Source organism: Pleuronectes platessa, chromosome 10 (assembly GCF_947347685.1).
Source record: "Pleuronectes platessa chromosome 10, fPlePla1.1, whole genome shotgun sequence".
Taxonomy (NCBI): Eukaryota; Metazoa; Chordata; class Actinopteri; order Pleuronectiformes; family Pleuronectidae; genus Pleuronectes; species Pleuronectes platessa.
In genome coordinates this window covers 9,829,309-9,849,066 of record NC_070635.1, presented here as the reverse complement: position 1 = coordinate 9,849,066, position 19,758 = coordinate 9,829,309, and the positions used below count along the sequence as shown (strand labels likewise).

Below are 19,758 nucleotides of genomic sequence, written 5' to 3'. Positions count from 1 at the left end.
CCCTGCAAGAGTCCACTGAAGTTTTATTCATTGCAGTGAACTGGGGCATGAAAAGCCATCAACAAGCTGCAGTGCCGCGGTCCGACCAGCGAGTGGCGTGCACGGACCGGAGGGGCTGTTGGGTTTACGTGTCCTAGCATGTGTGTGTGTGCGTGTCCTAGCATGTGTGTGTTTATGTGTGCGTGTGTTTGTGTGTGTTTGTGTGTGTGTGTGTTTGTGTGTGTGTCTGGATCCTGCCTGGATGAGCAATGGGAGTGTCTGACAGGGGGGGGGGGGGGGGGGGGGGGTATGAGGAGGAGGGGTGGTGGTCGTATGAAGGATGGAGAGCGTAGAGAAATGTGTCTCAATCCTCCTCATTTCCCCACAAAAATAAGTCTGGAAGTGAGATGGAGCCATGGAGGGAAAACGAGAGAGGAGATCAGTTTTGGGTTGGTTCACATGCCGCAGCTTGAAAAGTGCCAGTGAGCAGAGAGTCCAGACATGTGAGGGCTGCCACAGCCACCGGGTGCCAGGCGGCCTCCGAGCCCAGCGCCAGCAGAAGCCCTCAGACGTGTCTAGACAGTCGTCGTACGAACCCAACTTGTTTATTAATCTTTCCGCCTCCTTCTCTCACTCTGTGTGTGTGTGTGTGTCACTCTCTCCTGTTGACTCACCCTCTCTTTCTTTCTTTCATTCTTTGTCTCTTTGTTTTATCTCAAATGAAAAAAAGGACTTCCTCTCTCCCCCCCTTCTTTTCTTTCTTTCTCTCTGATCTCTCTCTTCTACTGTCTCTATGACAGCAGCGTGTTGTTTTGTTTACTCCCTCACTTGCCAGCCTCCTTGTTGTATGCGCTGCTCTGTAAATATTTTTCTCCTTCCCTCATCCATTCATCCATCCACCCCCTCATCCTCTCTCTCTCTCTCTCTCTCTTTCCCTCAGATAAAGGGAGCAAACAGACTCCACCTCCTCCCTCTCTCTCTCTCTCTCTTTCCTCTCTCTCTCAACCTCCCCCCCCCCTCTCCTGCTCACTCGCTCTGTCTGTCACACACACTCACTCTATCTCCCTCTTTCTCTCTCTTTCATGCTCTCTCCCTTCCTCTCTCTCTCTCTGTCAGTTTCATTCTGTAGTGGAGATGTGGAGGGTCTTTCTGTGTCTCTGTCTGATTTTCCGGCCTCATTCAGCAGAGGAAGGTGAGGAACAAACTTTTTTTAAATTCGAATTGATTCACAAAACATCTCTGCTTGCATGTGTAGGCCTGACGTGTGTGTGTGTGTGTGTGTGTGTGTGTGTGTGTGTGTGTGTGTGTGTGAAAGAGAGTGTGCGTGTGGCGGAATAGCGTGATGGAGAGTTTGCACAGCTCCCCTCATCATGTGCTTGTACTTGTAGTCTACAAGTGTAACATGGACACTGTTGAGTAAGTGGCTCTCTGTGGAATTCTGGGCACTTTGACAATGTGTGAAACTGCAAGGTGGGCTGGCCGCGGCACCTCCGGAGAAACTCTGGATATTTTGGGGCTCCACCTCCCTCTGGGGACCCCCCTGAATAATTACCACCTCTCTCCCCGTGCATGTTAGCTTTGTGCGCCCCTGTATTGTGTCTGAAGTGGGTGTATATGCATGCACATGCTCGTGTGAGCTGCCGTGGCAGCACATTAGACAGGACTTTGTTGGCATGGAAGTGCCAGGTGCGTGCCGGGGTCTATTAAGCTCCCTGAAATAAAAGAATATGGAAATAAGGCCGGAGACAAATGAATAATAAGTTGCATAACCCAGTTGTCTTTGACTGGGGGGGGGGGGGTCTGCAACCCCCTCAGCCCTCATGTCACTCAGCAAGAGACCCCTGACCCCGTCAGCCCAGTTACGAGAGGCGCTTTCTTTCTGTGGATGCATGTCCTTAGTTTCTACTCCTTACTCTCCATGTTTCCTCAGAAAATGTAAATATTATATTCTTTAAATATTGCAAGCGCGAGGGAGGAAGTGTGTGTGTGTCTGGAAAGTCAAGTGAGACTCCGTCCATGAACAAATTGATTGATAAACTGCCTTTTGTGTGTATGTGCATGCGTGCCTGTGTCTCTCTGTACATATGTGTGTGTGTGTCTCGTTGTGTGTGTACGCATGCTTCAGCGTCTGCCTATACATAACTCCCGCTCCAACATCCTGCCGCCCGCACTCGGGGGGGGGGGGGCTCCAGCAGTCAGCACGCCATTTCTCTCAAAGGAGAAGAGCGGCACCTGTTCACGCTCATCTCCCATCAGGCCTCAGTTTAACTGGGAGGTGTGTGCCAGCGGCGGGGCCTGTAAACAGAGGTGACTTATATGTCAGCCCCATGCCACAGATTTGAGCTGTGCTTGTAACAGATGGCCTGGACCGAGATGAGACAGAATGACAGAGAGCGGACGAGAGGCTGCACCGGGGCCACTGGCCTACTGACTCCGCGTCATAATTGAAATAGAGCTCTTCATAATACAGTATTAACCCAATAGCACGGTCATCTTCCTAAATCCACTCCAATTGAAGCATCGAGTTATGTCACGAGAGGAGGATTTGACGTCTGCCTCAGATTTGATTGCAGTAAACGTTGTGTCTGTCTGGACTGAACATGGCTGCGTGTTAACTGATACTTCACTGTCTGTCTATCCATTGTTTATTGTCTGTGTGGTGAATCGGTGTTTCCTGCTCTAACAACCTCGTCACAGAACATAAAACTGCTGTATTTTGTAATCTTTCCTATTTCACAGTTAAGAGAATAAAAGCCACTCTGCTGCTTCCCTGCATTCTGACAAACTGCAGAGGGCTGTGAGTGGCAGGCCATTGGATTTGTCACCCTCACGTGCTGCTGATGCCTTTGTGAGTGTCGGTGCGTTCACCCACATGCATTGTTGACGCGAGGTGTTGATGTGAAGCCACACGGCCGGCCTCTAAATAGTTGGATCTGTGGCGTTGGGTTGCGTATTCACATTGGATTAGCACGCCGCGCTGAGGGGGAGGCCTGCGCATGGGAGGCACACCTGATGCCCCTCCAGCTCTTCACGGATGAGCGGAGCTGCAGCGGTGCTCATCGAGCTGTGAACATCCAGAAATTAACCTTGTATCATTAGTGGAATGCACGTGTGTCATAGCCCGAGAAGGTAATCTCATCTGATGTTGACCAAAAGGCAACAGGCCGAGTGCGCTGACTTCTAACGTCGTCAGAAGACACTGAGGTCAGAAGGTCAGAAACCATTTCCCAGATTTGCAGATTTCACTCCACTCAAATGAGGAGATACAATTAGAAATCACTTTACCCGAATATTCCCCTTAGGCCTTGTTTCAGAGTTTTTACCAAAAATAAACATCGCCTCTAAACTTCTGTTGGTTTTAATGATTCGGAAGTTTGAAGGCTCAGATAAAGTTACAGGTTCACATTTACAAAACAAAGTAATTCAGTGTAGTTCATACCTCCACCAAGGCCCAACAGTTTAAATTCACAAACTCAATTTGTCTTTTTACAACAAATCACGCACACACGCTTAAAAATCTGTTCCCTATACGTGACGGATTCTTTTGATCAATTTCCATCATAATCCATGAAAACGGAAATGAAAAACGCCCGATATCACAATGTTAAAAGAAAGTGGGGGAAAAAAATCCTGCATCTGCCACCTGACCCACACCGCGCCCTTCCATAAAGTTTCATGGTAATCCAGGTTTGGCGTAATCCTACTTACAACAAGCAAATAAATAAAATCAACAAACAAACAGACAGTGGTGAAGACATGACCTCAGAGGTATTTTCAGGTAATAAATCACAAAACAGCAATTATATAAATGTAATGAAATTCGAATTTTCAAGCAACTTGTTGAGAGGTTATGTTTTCAGAACTGTCCCTTTGTTTTGTTTTTAGTTTTTAAGCAAGATTACATAAAAACAGCAGAGCAGATTTCCATGAAATCTGATGGAGGGGTGTTCTCTGGGTCAGGGCCTGTTCAGTTCTGGTGCAGATCTAGATCAGGGGCGGAGCCAGATTTAGTTTTGTTTTGTGAGATGGAGCAATTTTCTAAATTTTTTCCAGAGAATAATTCATGAGTGTGGTTCATTTGTTGCAGCTTGATTAAATTGAGGGTGTTGGGCTTTGGCAGAGATATGTGTTCTACTGAGTTTACATAATGATGCATCAGTGTTAAGTATCTAATAATATTACAGTGACCATTTTTCTGCACTCTGATATTTTACCTTTTATTTCGGGAAGTAAAACTTGCATTACACCATTTTTGACATCACAGTACTGAAACTGGAAACTGGAACTGGAACTGAAACTGGAACTCAGGTTAACCATCTGAGTATTTCCTCCACCACTGGTTCTAAAGAAAAACACCAGCAGGATACACTTTGGGCCGTGTTGACGTTCTCACTCTAAGGTCATCTCCTCCATCTTTCCTGCTGTTACTTGTTTCTGGCTTTAATTGGGTATTAATCAAGCAGGTTACCATCCTTATCGTGGGTGTAGTGAGCAATTCCGCGTTCAGGACGTGATGAATTAGAGAACGTGTGATATGAAAATAAATGTCATGCTTGTCACAGTGGGACTGCAGTGGGACAGACGCCCCTCACGGCCCTGAAAGGCTTCCTGCCCTCGTTCATCCGGCCCGTCGCTGTGCACCGAGCTCCAGAGAGAGAGGAATCACATGCTGGTGGGAAGTGGAGGACGCAGCCTCCCCATCACTGACACAACAACAACAATTATCTGTTCCAGGGCGTTTTTTAAAGCATCGTTTTTTGGCATTTAGAATAAAAGCTGCAGCATTTTCTGTGGCAGTCGAGTGCGCTTTAATGACATTAGGCCACTTTTCCTCAGAGGAATCATGCGTCTGTCATTTGTGACGTGAGCGACTCAAGCCCCCTGGCAGCTGCCGACCAAGTCAGTCAGTGTCGTGGCAGATTGCATCAGAGATAATGCGCCCGTGTGGACAGGCGGTGAGTTAAAGCCAAATATGACTGAAAGATGAACGTGTGGTATCGGCTGCCCCGACGCTGGAATGCAGTTTGCAGTTTTGAATTTCACATTAAAGCCGCACTTGGCAGGTTTGCAGGCTGCCCGAACAGAGGGAGAGCTACAGTACATCTGATAACTGAGGGCTGTGTAATGACACAACAACAGAAACATTACACTGATCTCAGCTCGGGTTTACATTCCTTCCTCTTAATTGTTGTTTATGGTGGAGATGGTTATTCAAATATGTTTGGATCAGGTTCAGGATTTTTTTCTCCTGTAAAACCTTATTCTCTATTTTCCTGGTTCACGGATCAGAGCTCTCCAATGGACATGCTGGCAGACAGAAGGACACACGTTTGGGTTTTGTTCTCATTAAATAACTCAGTGATTATTTACATTTGGACAAAGATGTGTATTTTTGCTCAGAGTGAGATGATTCGGTTGATACCAATTTTTGTGTCTGTATGGCAAATGTGAAAATAAAGGCTAGAAACAGGAAACAAAATCACTAATGATTAAAAAGTCAAGAGTAAAAATATAGCAAGATAAAACATATTTGAGACAGAGAATTCAATACAGACAATTTCTGAATTTGCTGAAAAAGACATTTCAACATTCACACTCTTAAAACTTAAAATGGCGATCACGAAAAACAACACTTTCATGTCGGCTGTTACTCCGGTTCAGGGTCGTGGGTCCCGAGCTTCACTGAACTTTGATCAGACAGGTGAGCAGCTCTCTGTGCGGTCGGCCTTTACTCGCTGCAGCTCAATTACTGCAGGGGACTTTTACAGCTTCAGAGAGAAAGCTGCGACCAGCAACACCACAGGCCCGACAATCAGCCCAGTCCAAAAAGGCAATTGGTGCTGCACTGGTGACGATCAAATCCTGAAATCACTTCATGTCACAATCAGAGCAGCAACCCTTTCTGTCACTTTTGAGGCGAATGAAGAAGTGGAACACTAAGAATGTCTTCCAGGAAATGCTGTCTGAAAGTGTATACAACTGTCTATATTTAAACGATGTTGTGTCTCCCTGTTGTTTATGAGGGACGGATATTCCCCCCCGGCTTCAAGTATAGCCGTTCGGACCAGCTATAAACATTTCTGACTTCCTCGCAGGTCACACAAGAAGTCGTACAAACTCACTTTGCCTCAGTCTTGGCAAAGCGACTATGCACATTTCCCTCACGATGCAGAACTCCCCCTTTAAGATGCAGTCACCCACAGCTCCCTGACCTTTGCAAATGTGTTACCATCGAGTGAGAGAGGGAGCTCTCGTGGAAGGTCCCTCCCACCTGTGCCTGTTGCAGCCTGCTCTGCAAATCACCGCGGCCCTCGCTCTGTCATCTAACCTGGCTTAAGTGCTGTTTGCTGCAGCTGCACTTTCATTCAGCCCAGCCGCCATAAACTTTTTTGATAACTCCCTCTGACATGTGCATGCTTATTTCTGGAATCGCGTTAATCCCCCATCCTCCCTCGCTCCTCCTCTCGCTCCGGCTCTGTCTCGGCGTATCACTCTCTCGCTGTGGTTGTTTGTAATGATGGTTTGGTGTAGGCCACGTCCTGGGCTGACTGTCTGTGGGTGGGAGCATCTGGAGCGTATAAGGAATGGGTGGAGGAGGGTGGATGAGTGGACAAAAGACAAAATCTGACCTGACCGCTGCTCAGCATGCTCGCAGGCAACTGTGGGGATTATTTTATTTTTTTTGGCTGAAAATGTCTATGTGTGTGTGTGTGTGTGTGTGTGTGTGTGTGTGTGTGTGTGTGTGTGTGTGTGTGTGTTTCTGACATCTTGTTACCTGTGAGCTCAGTGACTTTGTGTACTCTCTCCAGGTGCTTCTACTTTAGTGGCACATTTTGTACTGACACACACACACACGCACACGCACACTCACACCCCTCTAGCCTACATCAATGTTAACACCTTCATTCTTTGTTGGGGGGGGGGGGGTCGTGTGTCTGGTGTTCCTATTGCCCGGGAAGTGAGCAGTGATGTAGCATACACCTGCCGTCAAAGAGGCGTGACATGAACGACAGCACTCCTGTTAGCGCTGGGAGAGTGTCGCTGCATGCATGGCCACACAAGAGAGCGGGGGGGGGGGGGGGGGGGGGTGGGGGGGGGGGGTGGGGGAGTGTTGGGCAAAGAGAAATAAACGTAGAGAGCGGAAAGAGGGAAAGAGGGTCACTCAGCTGAAGTGAGCACTCCAGAGGGGACTGTCATGAACTAATGCAGGCCACCTCGCCACAACACAAAGGAGCGTTTACACCCACACCGCAGAGAGAGAGAGAGAGGGGATGTGAGTACGCACAGACTCCATCCCATCGTCCTCCTCTCATTCCAGTTTCATAACCCGGCCCCTTTTCTCTTTTCTGTTGTCTCCTCTTTCTCTTCATCAAAGCTCTTCCCAAACAAACAGCAGATCCGGCATCAATAATGGAGCCGGGACTATCTTCTTATCTGACGTACGGAGATGGCCACCCTGCTGTCACTTTTTAGATGAATAATACACACATGCAGAGAAAGGCCAGATGAGAGGGACAAGGGACAAGATGGAGGTAGAGGGAAAAAAGGGGGGTGGGGGGGGGGAGGTAGCCTATTGAGTAAAGTGAGTGGAAGATGAGAGTGGAGCAGGAGGATGTGAGAGAATGCCATGCATTAAAGCAGCACTCAGGTCCAGATTGCGGACTCAGCACTTCTTCAAACTGTCGGGGACAAACTTTGAGTGTCTCGTCCCCTCGGATGGACCAATGGCAGCGAGGCTGCAGCGCTCGGTGCACATGGAGGGCTTGTCTGAGAGTTAAATAAAGGGGCTTTTACCGGCCAAGTGGACTCGCCGGCTGACGTGGCCCTCTTTTGTTCTACGACTCCTCTCACACAAGATCCAGTCATGATGCCTCAGCTCAGGATAATAGTTGGAAGGTGTGTGCAACACAGCACTCACCGCTTATCTGAGGATGTCATGGTGAATTATTCAAAATGCTAATGTCACGCAATAAGACATAAGCTCCTCGAACAGCCCTCCATGTAATCTTCATGTACAGGTCTTCCCTGCAAAGATCGGAGGTGACGTGAGGACCTGTGGTCCCTGAGGCCCCACGACGAGAAGCTAAATAGTAGAGGCATAAATATTAATGTCAAAATAGTTTGCTATATATTATTCATGCAAGACTCTGCCCCGAAGCAGAGGGTTAATTGAATTTGGAATGACACATTTGCTGCATTTGTGTGTGTTTGTGTTTTGATATAAACATGATGGTGCTTAATGAGGTCAGAAGGCATGATGTTTAAAATGCAAGCGTTAATGCAGTAAACACATAATGTTAATTTATAAGTGAGGGTTGATTCTCCATGGGAGTGAATCTATGGGCCGTCACCACACTGAGCTTGAGAAAGCGCTCAGTACAACATGCGTCCTCCTTCAGCAGCATCATAAAGCAAAGCAGTAAAGGTGCGTCAGCAAAGTGAAATCGTCGTTCCTCTGAAAGGCTTCAAATTTCCTGGCCTGGTGGATTTAGTCTTCTCCCTGTAGCTGATTTGCTCCTGATCGGCTCTGCCAAGCTGTCCAGACAAACGCTGCACTAAGAAGCATTTATTCTGATGCCTGTGGCTGCATCTAATCCCTCACTGTCACAGCCTATTTGTGTTCGTCTTCTTGATACGATTCATATCACTCCGAATCCTGGAGCACGTTCCACGGAACATGTGTGAGTTTAGAGAGACTCGCATACAGACGATCTCGTGGGTGAAAAGAGAGAGAGAGGGGAGGGGGGGGGGGGGGGGGTAGATGAAGGATTGAAGGACAGATTTACAGGGTCTCCATCTGTGAGTATAATCCTAAAATAAAAAAAAACTGTTTACGGCTCAGTCAGAGAACAGAGTGATGCAGGGATTCATGTCATAAACCACAGATGAGACTGATTTCTTCTTATTCGTTTGATTTATTAAGAATAATAACGTGTCTGTGTGTGTACTTGTTGTTACATCTCTATGAGGACCATTTTGAGCATAAAGACCTTTACAAAGCTAGGACATTTTGACCCATCCTCACTTTTGCAAAGGGCTGTTTGAAAGGGTTAAGAATTGGGGTGAGGGGTGGGGGTCTCACATTTAGTATTCATGGTTAAGGTCAGGGATAAGGGTGTCAACAATGCATGGAGGTCAATGCAAAGTCCTCTCAGGGATAGCTGCACCATCCTGTGTGTGTGTGAGTGTGTGTGCATGTCTATCTATAGTTATGAGGGACAATTTTTATTTAATACCATTATTGTTAGGATATTTTGACGTTGTGAGGACATTTTGGCTGGTCCTCACAAACTAAATTGGCTTTTTGAGGGTTTAGACTTAGGGTAAGTGTTAGGGTTAGGTATAGGTATTTAGTTGTGATGGTTAGGGTTAATGTAAGGGGCTAGAAAATGTGATATGTCAGTGAGTGTCCTCACAACTATACAGAGACGCACACGTGTGTGTGTGTGTGTGTGTGTGGGTGTGTGTGTGTGTGTGTGTACACCTGAGAAATAAACAGTGTGCTGTATCAGTGAGTCACTGATGTTCAGCGGTTGCCTGACTTTGATGATTGTGCGGATAACATTTTTCAGTCGCTCTTTGTCTGGTTGTCGGAATGAGAAGAGGAGAGAGAGAGAGAGAGAGAGAGAGAGAGAGAGAGAGAGAGAGAGAGAGGGAGGGAGAGAGAGAGAGAGATAGAGAGAGAGATTATTCTTTTCTCTGGTGAACGATTGTGTGACATGAAATGGAAACTAAAAGCATAAAAATTGCATGACACCAATGAGGAGAATTATTTATTTGTAAACAGAGGTGGATGGCTGCTCGCTCCAAACAATGCGTGAGTGTGTGTGTGTGTGTGTGTGTGTCTCTACGGGCCTTTATGGGATCAGTGTTGTGCATGACAGAATCAGACACTGTGCGTTTTTCTCCATTAGCTCAGTCTGTGTGAGCATCCAAAACCTGAAGTCTAACGTTTTTGCCACCTCTGTGCGCACAACAACTTTTGGCCTTTGTTCAATTGGTGAGTGCAGAGCGAGGCAGACTGGGGCCACGCTCTCCACCACGGTTTCCGAAAAACTAATGGAAAATGTGAGGGCTTCAGTTTTGTGTGGGAAGCTGCCATGTGTCGGCACACAGCACTCGGCATTAACGTCTGGTTGTGTGTGTGATTTTTTTTGCCTGCATGCTTTATCAAGCACTAAAAGCAAATTATGTGAAAATACTCTCCAACATGAAAGTCATGAGCTCTTCTCACGCCTTTCATTCCTGACGAGTGTAATTTATCAAACGCCTGTTAAATCTGGAATCAGACAAGAAACCACCACCGAGCGTATCGACGCCCTCAGACTGATGAAGGTTCACCTTTGACCAAAGTTGGAGAAGCATCAGCTCGCTAAGTTTCAACAGGATGTGACAGTAACTGTTATGGCCTTTTAAAGTTGGGAAATTTGACCTTTAATCACGGTGCTCCATCAGGTCAATCGGGTTTAATTTTTTAAACACCAGAACAGTGTGCCAAAATGCATCATTACTCAGGATCGGTTATCTGGTTTGACAGATGCACACAGCTGGAGCCCTCCCTGATTTTATTGCATGGAGGGAAAAATCAAAGAGCTGTGGACGAGTATTGGACCTGTTCCACCGGCAAAGGCTTCCCACTACCAGTGGTTGTTAATAATAAATAAAGAGACGGATTTATTGTACACGCTAATCTTATCTAAACTATATTACAATGAAATCCATTTTTCTTAAAGGCATCTCAGAATCACACAGTCTGGGGTTTTCAGTCTTTGAGAGAACACCTTACTACTACAAACTCTTTAAGATTTCACTCTTGAGCAGCGATCTCTGGTGACCATTTGAATTCTGAACAATGTGTTTTTCTGTGTTCTCATGTCTCGTCTTTGTCTCTGCTTCCTCTCCCTGCAGTGATGCTGCTGGACACAACAGAGTCTACCTCAGAGCTGGGTTGGACCACCTATCCAGACACAGGGGTAAGCACGGGGGGGGACTGTCCGTGGGCTCGTCTGCTTTTAGGAGACAAAACGAGTGGTGGTTGTAAATCACATTGTTTTGCATTGCTTAAAGATATAATTTGTAATTATTCTGGATTAATATGTTTGAAAACCAATACATATATGTTATATGTATTTTTGACTTGTGTACTTGTGTACATGTTTCCAACAATGTTCAAACCCAGAGAAATCCAGGTATTTTATTCAAGGTAACGGTAACATTTTATTTCAGTTGCTTTTTAACTGCGTTGTATTCGCTTTACTCGTGGCCCTGCACATCTCTGCAGTAACTTCAAGTGCAACCGACGTATTATGAAGGAGAAACACACTGCTAGCCAGATAGCTAGTTAGCCAGTCTGCAGTTTGTGTGAGTCACGTGGGTCAGATAGATTTTCAACTGCAATGGTGGTGAAGGCAATATCTCCCATGATCCCACGCTGCTTTATGATATCATCAAACTCGGTCGTTTGCTGTTGTTTTGACTGAGAGACCCCTGGTGGCCGAGTTTTTGTATGTTTGATGAGTAAACAGACATGTTTATATATTTTTATAAATAGAACTGTTCCTGGTTATTGATTTTCTTTGGTATCATATATAAAAATATAATTTAAATTATTGATTAATCTTTTAGTTATATTCTTGCTTAACTGGTTATTGTTTGGTCTTTAAAATGTCAGAACATATTGAAAATGCCCTACGTAGAAGGGCTCAAAGATTAGAATAGAGCTATACACTTGTATTTGTTGTGATTGGTTCAAGTCAGTGTCCTTATCTTGCAGAGTTGCCGGCATTAGACATTCACTGTGGAGCTTTTAGCAGGTTGGCAACAGCGTGGGAATAAACGTGGTGATGGATCCATAGATCTGCCGTCCTTGAGCTGTTCTTTATGTAAGGTTGTCACTTCGCCTTGAGCTGTGAATACATGTGAGTGGGGTTACGTGTGTGTGTGTGTGTGTGTGCATGGGTGTGTGTGCGTGCATGTGTGCGTATACTTGCGTGACTTTGCCAGGGTCAGCTCCCAGGGTCAGTTAAATGCACTCATCTGTGAGTGATTGTGGCTCAACTCTAATATGGCTCATAATTACACTCATACGCCGTCTTCATTGTCATCATCTCTGGAATAATCAGTCAAACTGTGGGACGTCACATGTCGCCCAAGCCGCTCTCGTTCCCGTGCAGGAAATTCCTTTGCCAATTACCCGGAACAATATTATCCTGAGCCGCTCTCCTTGAATGGGCAATATGTTCAAACGTCTGATTTATAAATTTAGAGCATCACACGTCTCATGAAAATGAAAACACTCGCTACGTCAACACCACTTTTAGATGTGAGCAACTCCCCTATGAAACATCAAAATGTCACATGTTGGTGTAAAATGTGAATGCACAGTAGTCCCGAGCCACATCTGTTAGACATGCACACTCACATGGAGTCTTTTATATCACCTTACACTTAACCGCAGCTTAACGCACCGTCATTATCACCCCAGTCTGGCCTCCAGTGTCGAACCATAATTGTACATGATGTTGGATTAATTAGGGCCGCATGTGTGTGAGGAGTCTGTGAACCATGACGGCAAATGCTAATAGGGAGACATGCGTGAGGAAGGTTGTATGTGTGTGTGTGTGTGTGTGTGTGTGTGTGTGTGTGAGAGAGAGAGAGAGCCAGTCAGGCAGACCTTTTTTTTCTCTTTATGGTCCCTGGATGAGAAGTGCTTCTATGATGGAGATATGGTTATTTGACCTGGGGCATCAAGCTGAGAAAAGTAGAAAGACAGATCAAGAGAGGGGAGGGGGAAGAGGGAGGTCATGTGTGTTGGAGTGTGTGCGTGTGTGCGTGTGTATGTGTTTGTGTGTGTGTGTGTGTGTGTGTTCTTTTTTTAACCCTTTCCCGACTGTTCTCCTCACATCTTTTATTTTGCTCGAGGCGCGTTGGGGATATTCTTTGCTGCGCTCTCCTCCTGCTTCTCCTCGCCGTCTTACCGTCTCTCCGCTCTTCTCAATGTACTGGAAACCGTCTTTGTCTCTGTCTTTCTTTCTCCATCTTTTAATCCTTCCTCCCTTTTGCCCTTCACAGTCCCAGAGCCACCGGGTCTCCGCCTCAAATTCCTTCTTTCATCCCCCAACTCAATCTCCACTCTACCCCTCATCTCCTCTCAGTGTCAAACCAGCAGAGACTTCCCACTTCTTACTGTAGTCTTTGCCTTTTTTTGTCTACCTTTTTTTTTCTCACTCTTTGTTCCTCCATTGTGTGTTTGCACATCAGAGTGTGTGCACATTCATATCTCCTGCGTGCCCCTTTCTCCGCTCTACAGTTTTGTCTATGGACCTGCCCCTGTGCTACATTTCCAGGAGTTGGTTTATTTTAAAAAGGCTGTTTGTTGTTGATCGTAAGAAGCATGTGGCTCGAGGCAGGGATCGCTGGAGAGTGGGGCAGGCGGCTGAGAGGGGAGCTCTGCCTGGGCCGACTTTGGGCTCCTGGTGAATTGGTCAGGCGGCAGATTAGAGGCCTGGGTCAGACGGATGGGTGCACGAACACGCAGCCGGCTGGGGGATCATATCTCAGGCTGGGTGCTTGTAGTCATAACTAAGTTCTGGGCAACAGAGGATACACACAAGAAGGTGAAGGTGAACCTGGAGCCCAGACAAGTGATAGCGACACACAAGTATGCATGAAGCTTGGCCCTAGCGTGGTAGCAGTGAATGGACGGCGGCCGCGGCTCAGGAGGTTCAGAGCAGAACGTCCAGACAAATGAACCAGAAGGTGAGCGGTTCCACACCAGTCTCCCCCATTCCATCTGCTGATGTGTCCTTGAGCAAGATACTGAATCCAGCCCACTGTGTTTGAGTGATGGATGATGAAGGAAGTGCTGCACAACTTTATTTGTCCTGGAGAGAAATTGGTTTTTCGAATCAAGACATGGACAACTGACCCTTTTCACGGCGGCCATTTTGGCCTGAAACAAAGATAAACACAGATGCTACTTGTCATTAAGGTTTCTTACCCAAATACAACAGAACCTTCATTAATGTGATTAGTAAGACCATTGTTCACCGACTCTTTCAGAAGGGTTAAAAAAATGGGGATTAAAAAAACATGACATAACATACAATACGTTAAAGGGGGAGGGGAGGTCGGCACAGGAGGTCTCAGATTTGGGGGAACAATAGGGGTCCTGAGTTGACGTTACAATTGTTGAATGCATATTATGCTGCTGAATAACTTACAATAAAAGTTAGAATAACAAAAACTATAATGGAAAAAAATTATAAAAAAACAAGGCGGATGCCATCACGGCCATAAGCCCAGGTGTGCAGGTGATTTGTCAGGACCTGGCTACACACCCACACACACCCACACACACACACACACACACACACACACACACACACACACACACACACACACACACACACACACATAAGGACAAACTATGGACAAACAAGAACCATATGGAAAACTGCCAGAAGATGAGGAAGTGAAGGAGAGGCAGAACTTAGACACAACCCCATGTCCTCCATCACATGAGAGTGCGTGGCTCTCCGGCATTTCGGTTCAAATTAAATCACAATGAGTCGTCCCCCCTCTCTCTTTCCAACGCTTCATCCACCCCTCCTCCCCAATCTGCCCCGCTTTTCTTCTTTCTTCCTCCACGAGGGAGGGACACCACAAGACAGGGAGGAATGGGAAAGGGAGAGGGAGAGGCAGGGGAGGGGGATCAGGGTCTGGGGTCAGAAAACAACTGTGGTTTTTCCTTCATAAAGGTAGAAGCAGATTGTCACACACATATACCAGCGGAAACCCTCTTCCTGAAAACCTTTCCTTTCCAAACATGGTCTTTGCCGCAGCCACCTGACTCTATTACACAAACATATACACTCACATGCACTCTCTCCGTGCACAGTTTGCCCAATGGTCCCTCTCCCCACTCTCCATCTGCATCCCTCCACCCCACCCTGGGCTGTCTGTTGTCCCCTCCATCCGATTTCTCTCATTCCCAAGCCTGACAGAGGGTGAATCACGGCCTGGGAGAGAGAGAGAGAGAGAGAGAGAGAGAGAGAGAGAGAGAGAGAGAGAGAGAGAGAGAGAGAGAGAGAGAGAGAGAGAGAAAGAAAGAAAGAGAGAGAGAACCGTCCTTTCACTCCATTAGACTGACAGCGCCTCAGACTTTTTCTATCTGCTCACTGATCTTATCATTATTCCAATTGGACCAAATATACGAATGCACTCTCTCATGTGTGATGCCACAAAGATCTTTGTTCGCACTGGCTGTCGGAACAACACACAGACGGAGACGTGAGCACGCAGAGATACATTAACATGCACAAACACAGAAACTCACACACATGCCAAATGCGCTCTGATAGGGTGTCGGGACCTTTTGTCCCGTTGCCTTTGTTGCGCGGAGAATAATGATGATGAGGCCTAATACATAATTCTTCTGTTACAACAGAAAAGGGTCTGCTTGTCACTCAGAGCTACACGGGCTTAAAGCAGAGCCTTTTCATCCTCGGAGGCACTGTACTGTATAATTGGTGAAACTAAATCCTGAGCCTACATTTACATTTTGACTCAACTGACAGTCTCATTGAGAACTGTGCGTCTGTGCAGCGCTCACTTTTCTCAAAGATACAACTCACGTCCAATTCTATCGGTGCATCAACAAGTATTCAGATGAGTCAAATTATGAAAAAAATCGGTGTTGCCACCTGTCACTCAAGAGTAATGATACACATGCAAAATGAACAACCAATGCACGACATAAATAATGTTTCATTACAGTACGTACCAGCAAAAAAATACCAACATCATATTTTTTTGTTTAGTTTTTCGCTGTCTGAATCTTGCTTCTTTCTTTCTTCTATATATGTTTGGCCTTGAAAACAGTTTTGGTTTGAGTTGAGTTTGAAAATAGATTTATTTCCTGCCCCCATCCTTTAGCAGTGAGCGGAGGTGAACTGAATTTTGTATAGAATCTTTGAAATTCACTTTTGAAATATCTCTTCACTCTGGAAACGTTTCTTGCAGACCTGTTTTCCACTTAAGAAATAGCTTCTTTGAAAACCATTGACATTGCACCCCGTGTATGAACCAGTACCATCAGGACATATGTTTTCTGAGGAGTCACCCTGGTGTTTATTTCTGGCTCAGTGTTGATTTGTCAGTTTGGCACTCAAAACAGAGTTTGGATGTACTGCAGTGAAATATTGCACTGAAATTCAAGGTCCCCAGAGGATGAACCCTGTTGCTGCACCAACTTGATAGATGGCCGCAAAATTTTGTAGAAGAAGAGTGAGATTCCTAGGCGAGCCGTCCCAGTGACGTCAGTTAATCCTCATCCACACCAATTTCACTTTTGGCACATGAACATACAGATGACCTCACTGGCTAACAGCCAAAATCGAGATTGGATTTGAAAGTAGCATTGCTATATATGGGCCACACTCAGGTTCGGGGTCCTGGCATAAATTTGAATAAACGAAACAGAAAAACGCAGCCAGACACTAATCAGTAAAGTAGGGTTAGTGGTTAAGGTTAAGAAAATACATAAAAAAAAGATTTTGTTCTTCATCATTACAGTTGCATCACTTGAAAGTTATTTGTTCTAAGTGAAAGGGTCAAACGGTTTATTTAACTGCTGGTTTCATAATCACTGTATCACTGATAATTAGACATGGAAAATCCATCATGGACTACACAGAGGACACGGAGATGACCTACATCACTGCAGTGAAGAACAACCTCTGGATTCAATACCACTGTGTGTTACATCCGAACGAAACAAAAAGCTTTGTTATACAATTCTCACAAAGGATGAAGATGTCAAACAGCTGTGTGAGATCCTAGTGAAGGACTAAACCCAAATGTCTGCAGCACCGGAAATATCCTAAATATTTACCTTGTGACATATAAACCAAGAGTCAGCCTGTTGATAATCGTTAAACGTAGCAGGGTGTTTGACCACAGTTTATACAGGGTGCCTCCTGAGCGCCCTGCTTCATATCACATCTCTCTTTTACCATGTTGAGTTTACACAAGCTCATAACTCTGTTTCTGTTTCTCTCAGTGGGACGAGGTCAGTGTCCTGGACGACCGGGGGAAGCTCATACGGACCTTTGAGGTCTGTAATGTCAACCAAAACCCCCGTCAGCAGGACAACTGGTTGGCCACACCTTTCCTGTTCCGCCACTCGGCTCCACGGGTGTTTGTCACGTTGCGTTTCTCGGTGCGTGACTGCGCCAGCCTGCGATCACCATCACCCTCCTGCCGAGAGACGCTCACCCTGTACTTCAAACAGGCCGACTCCCAGAGGGAGCTGGAGAGGACCTGGGCGGCTGAGGTGAGGCAGAAGAACAACATCAGAGGATATGTTGTATTAGGATCCCCATGTTATATGACCATTATATATTTTTTTACAAACTCAAAGTTGTATTTTATGTGCAATCCACCCTATTGTGAGAAATAAGAACTGATTAGATCTCCTGGAAGAAATTATATTATATAAAAGTAGTCCTACCATTTTTTTGTGTGCTTTTTGCATTATAATTTCCAGCATTCGATTGCAATAAAACATTCCTGAATATTTCTATATAACCATTTAAATATATTAACGTATCTGACAGGGAGGGTAATAACAAACATTTTTGATTTGTTCATAATCTTGTGCCTGCAGCCTTGGTAGTCAAAAGCAGCCATGTTTTATATAAGTTTTATCATTACTAAATGGATAAATAATTAAATTAAAAAGTGTGATGAATGAAGTAGAAGTAATATTAAATGCGTCTTACGTTTATCTGACCTGACACTTGGGAAACTGGAAATATCTGAGTTGAATATCACCCGAGCAGCAATTATTTAATAGCGTGTTTGTTGTTTGTTTTGTCCTCTTGACAAGGTCGCGGCGTCTTCATTGCTGAATAAACAGACTGATAAGAAATTCAAAGTGTTCAGCAACTAATCTCTGAATGTGGTTCATACAAATCGAGCTCTGAACTCGATGCAGCAGGGAACAGTTCCTCTGCTTCTTTCCAGCTGGTTTTCGTCACTGCTGGAAGCAAACAACCCTCAGACAGAATCACGAAAAAAATGTGATTGCTGTTTGCACCAAAACAGCAAAAAGTGCTCATCATCCCATGACAGGGAAGTAATTGTGTAATCACCTCGATTATTGTTGCGCTTGCCAAGATCAGCTGCTGAGATTGACGGCCTCCTCAGACCACGCTGGTGTGAAGCACATGCTACGGTTTACAAAATGCAAATACACACCACTGTGGTTTCCAGAAGCGTCACTTGAGTCCCTCTAATTACATCTTTAGAACATAAAATAAACAGCAGCGGCCGTTTTACACTCACTGCAGGAAATTCTCTGATGTCAGTGAAGCAGTAAGCACATTTTTCCAGCGACTGACACGCTGATGTAAGATGAATTTTTATATTTCCGTGTTTAGTTTTTGCATGTTTGCGTGTTGCGGTGCGGCCGAACTACCCGAGCTCCATATGCTGTTGCAGTCACAGCGGGAAGGGCGCAGTGCTTTTTGTACAGATGAATACATTTATCCTTAGGGAAGTGAGGTGCTTTTTAAATATGCAAATCAAAGCCTGATGAGGAATCAGAGAAGAGCACAAAGCACTGCAGTGCTCGGAGTCTGTGTGGGGACTGGAGCAGGATCCCCCACTGGGACCTTCAGACTGCATATCTGAGTAAACATTTACCCTCCTCACTTAGCTCTCTCATCTGTGCCTGGGAAAGAACACGGCACAAACTCGAGCTGGTCTTTCTTCTCATCCTTTCCCTCCCTGTCATAACTGCTTTGCTTTTCTAACTTGCACATTTCCAAAGCGGCCCAGTCCACCACACGTTCTCTCTTTGCAATTGTGTTTCCTGTTAACCGCTCATCTTTACCTCCACTGACTCTTTCCCCTCTGTCCTCCCTGCAGCCGTCCAGCAATGAGAAGGACACCAGGGAGGGTTGGGTGAAGATCGACACCATCGCAGCAGATAAGAGTTTTTCCAAGGTGGAGCCCAGTTCCCCTCACCAGTACCAGCCGAACAGATACAGTCGAATCAACGTCAAGACACGCAGCTTTGCCCCTCTCACACGCAACGGGTAACTGCCACTGAACTACACGTTGTTGCTCATGCTTTATGAATGTTCTCACTGTTCTCCTTCTTAACGCCTGACGCATGTTTCAGATTTGTCCTGGCTATTGTTGACAGTGGAGCTTGTGTTTCCCTCATGGGTGTCTCCGTCTTCTACCGGCGCTGTCCAGCCACCAGCCTCTTCTTGGCCTCTTACCCAGCGACCCCCTCGGGGGCAGAGCCCACGGCCTTAGTGCCTGTGAGCGGGACATGTGTCCCCAACAGTAAAGCACAGGGCGGCACGCCCCCTCGCATGCACTGCAATGCTGAGGGAGAATGGATGGTACCTGTAGGAGGGTGTGTCTGTGACGGAGGCTTCGAGCCCAACCTCAACGGATCCGCCTGCTTGGGTGAGTCTCACAGCGTACTGATCAAGTTGACTTCCACAGGGATCTCCAGTTTCATATTGCACTTCCACAGTGTTAGAGGGATAGTTCACCCAAAAAATGAAAATTTACTCATTATCTTCTCAACACATTGCAGTCTGAGATGTGGGTGAAGTGTTTGAGTCCACAAATCACTTCAGGAGTTTCAGGGTTAAACAGTGTTGCAGTCAAATCCAATAATGGAAGTAAATGGTGACCTCTTCTCCAAACATTTTTTTTTTTAAATGCCTCAATACTGCTCCTGTTGTGTTATCCAAG

At 45.8% G+C, this 19,758-nt stretch overlaps 1 protein-coding gene across 2 annotated transcripts in view; it reads left to right on the top strand.

Moving 5' to 3' along the window:
* Positions 1-981: 981 nt before the first annotated feature.
* The window catches only part of ephb6 (eph receptor B6), a 34,530-nt gene continuing 15,753 nt past the window's right edge, over positions 982-19,758 (top strand). For both annotated transcript variants that reach the window (XM_053432534.1, XM_053432533.1), the window contains exons 1-5: positions 982-1,171; positions 10,888-10,952; positions 17,042-17,314; positions 18,913-19,082; positions 19,169-19,464. In XM_053432534.1, coding sequence (XP_053288509.1) covers positions 1,114-1,171; positions 10,888-10,952; positions 17,042-17,314; positions 18,913-19,082; positions 19,169-19,464 — 862 coding nt within the window. In that variant the 5' untranslated portion in view covers positions 982-1,113. The remainder of the gene's footprint in view (positions 1,172-10,887; positions 10,953-17,041; positions 17,315-18,912; positions 19,083-19,168; positions 19,465-19,758) is intronic.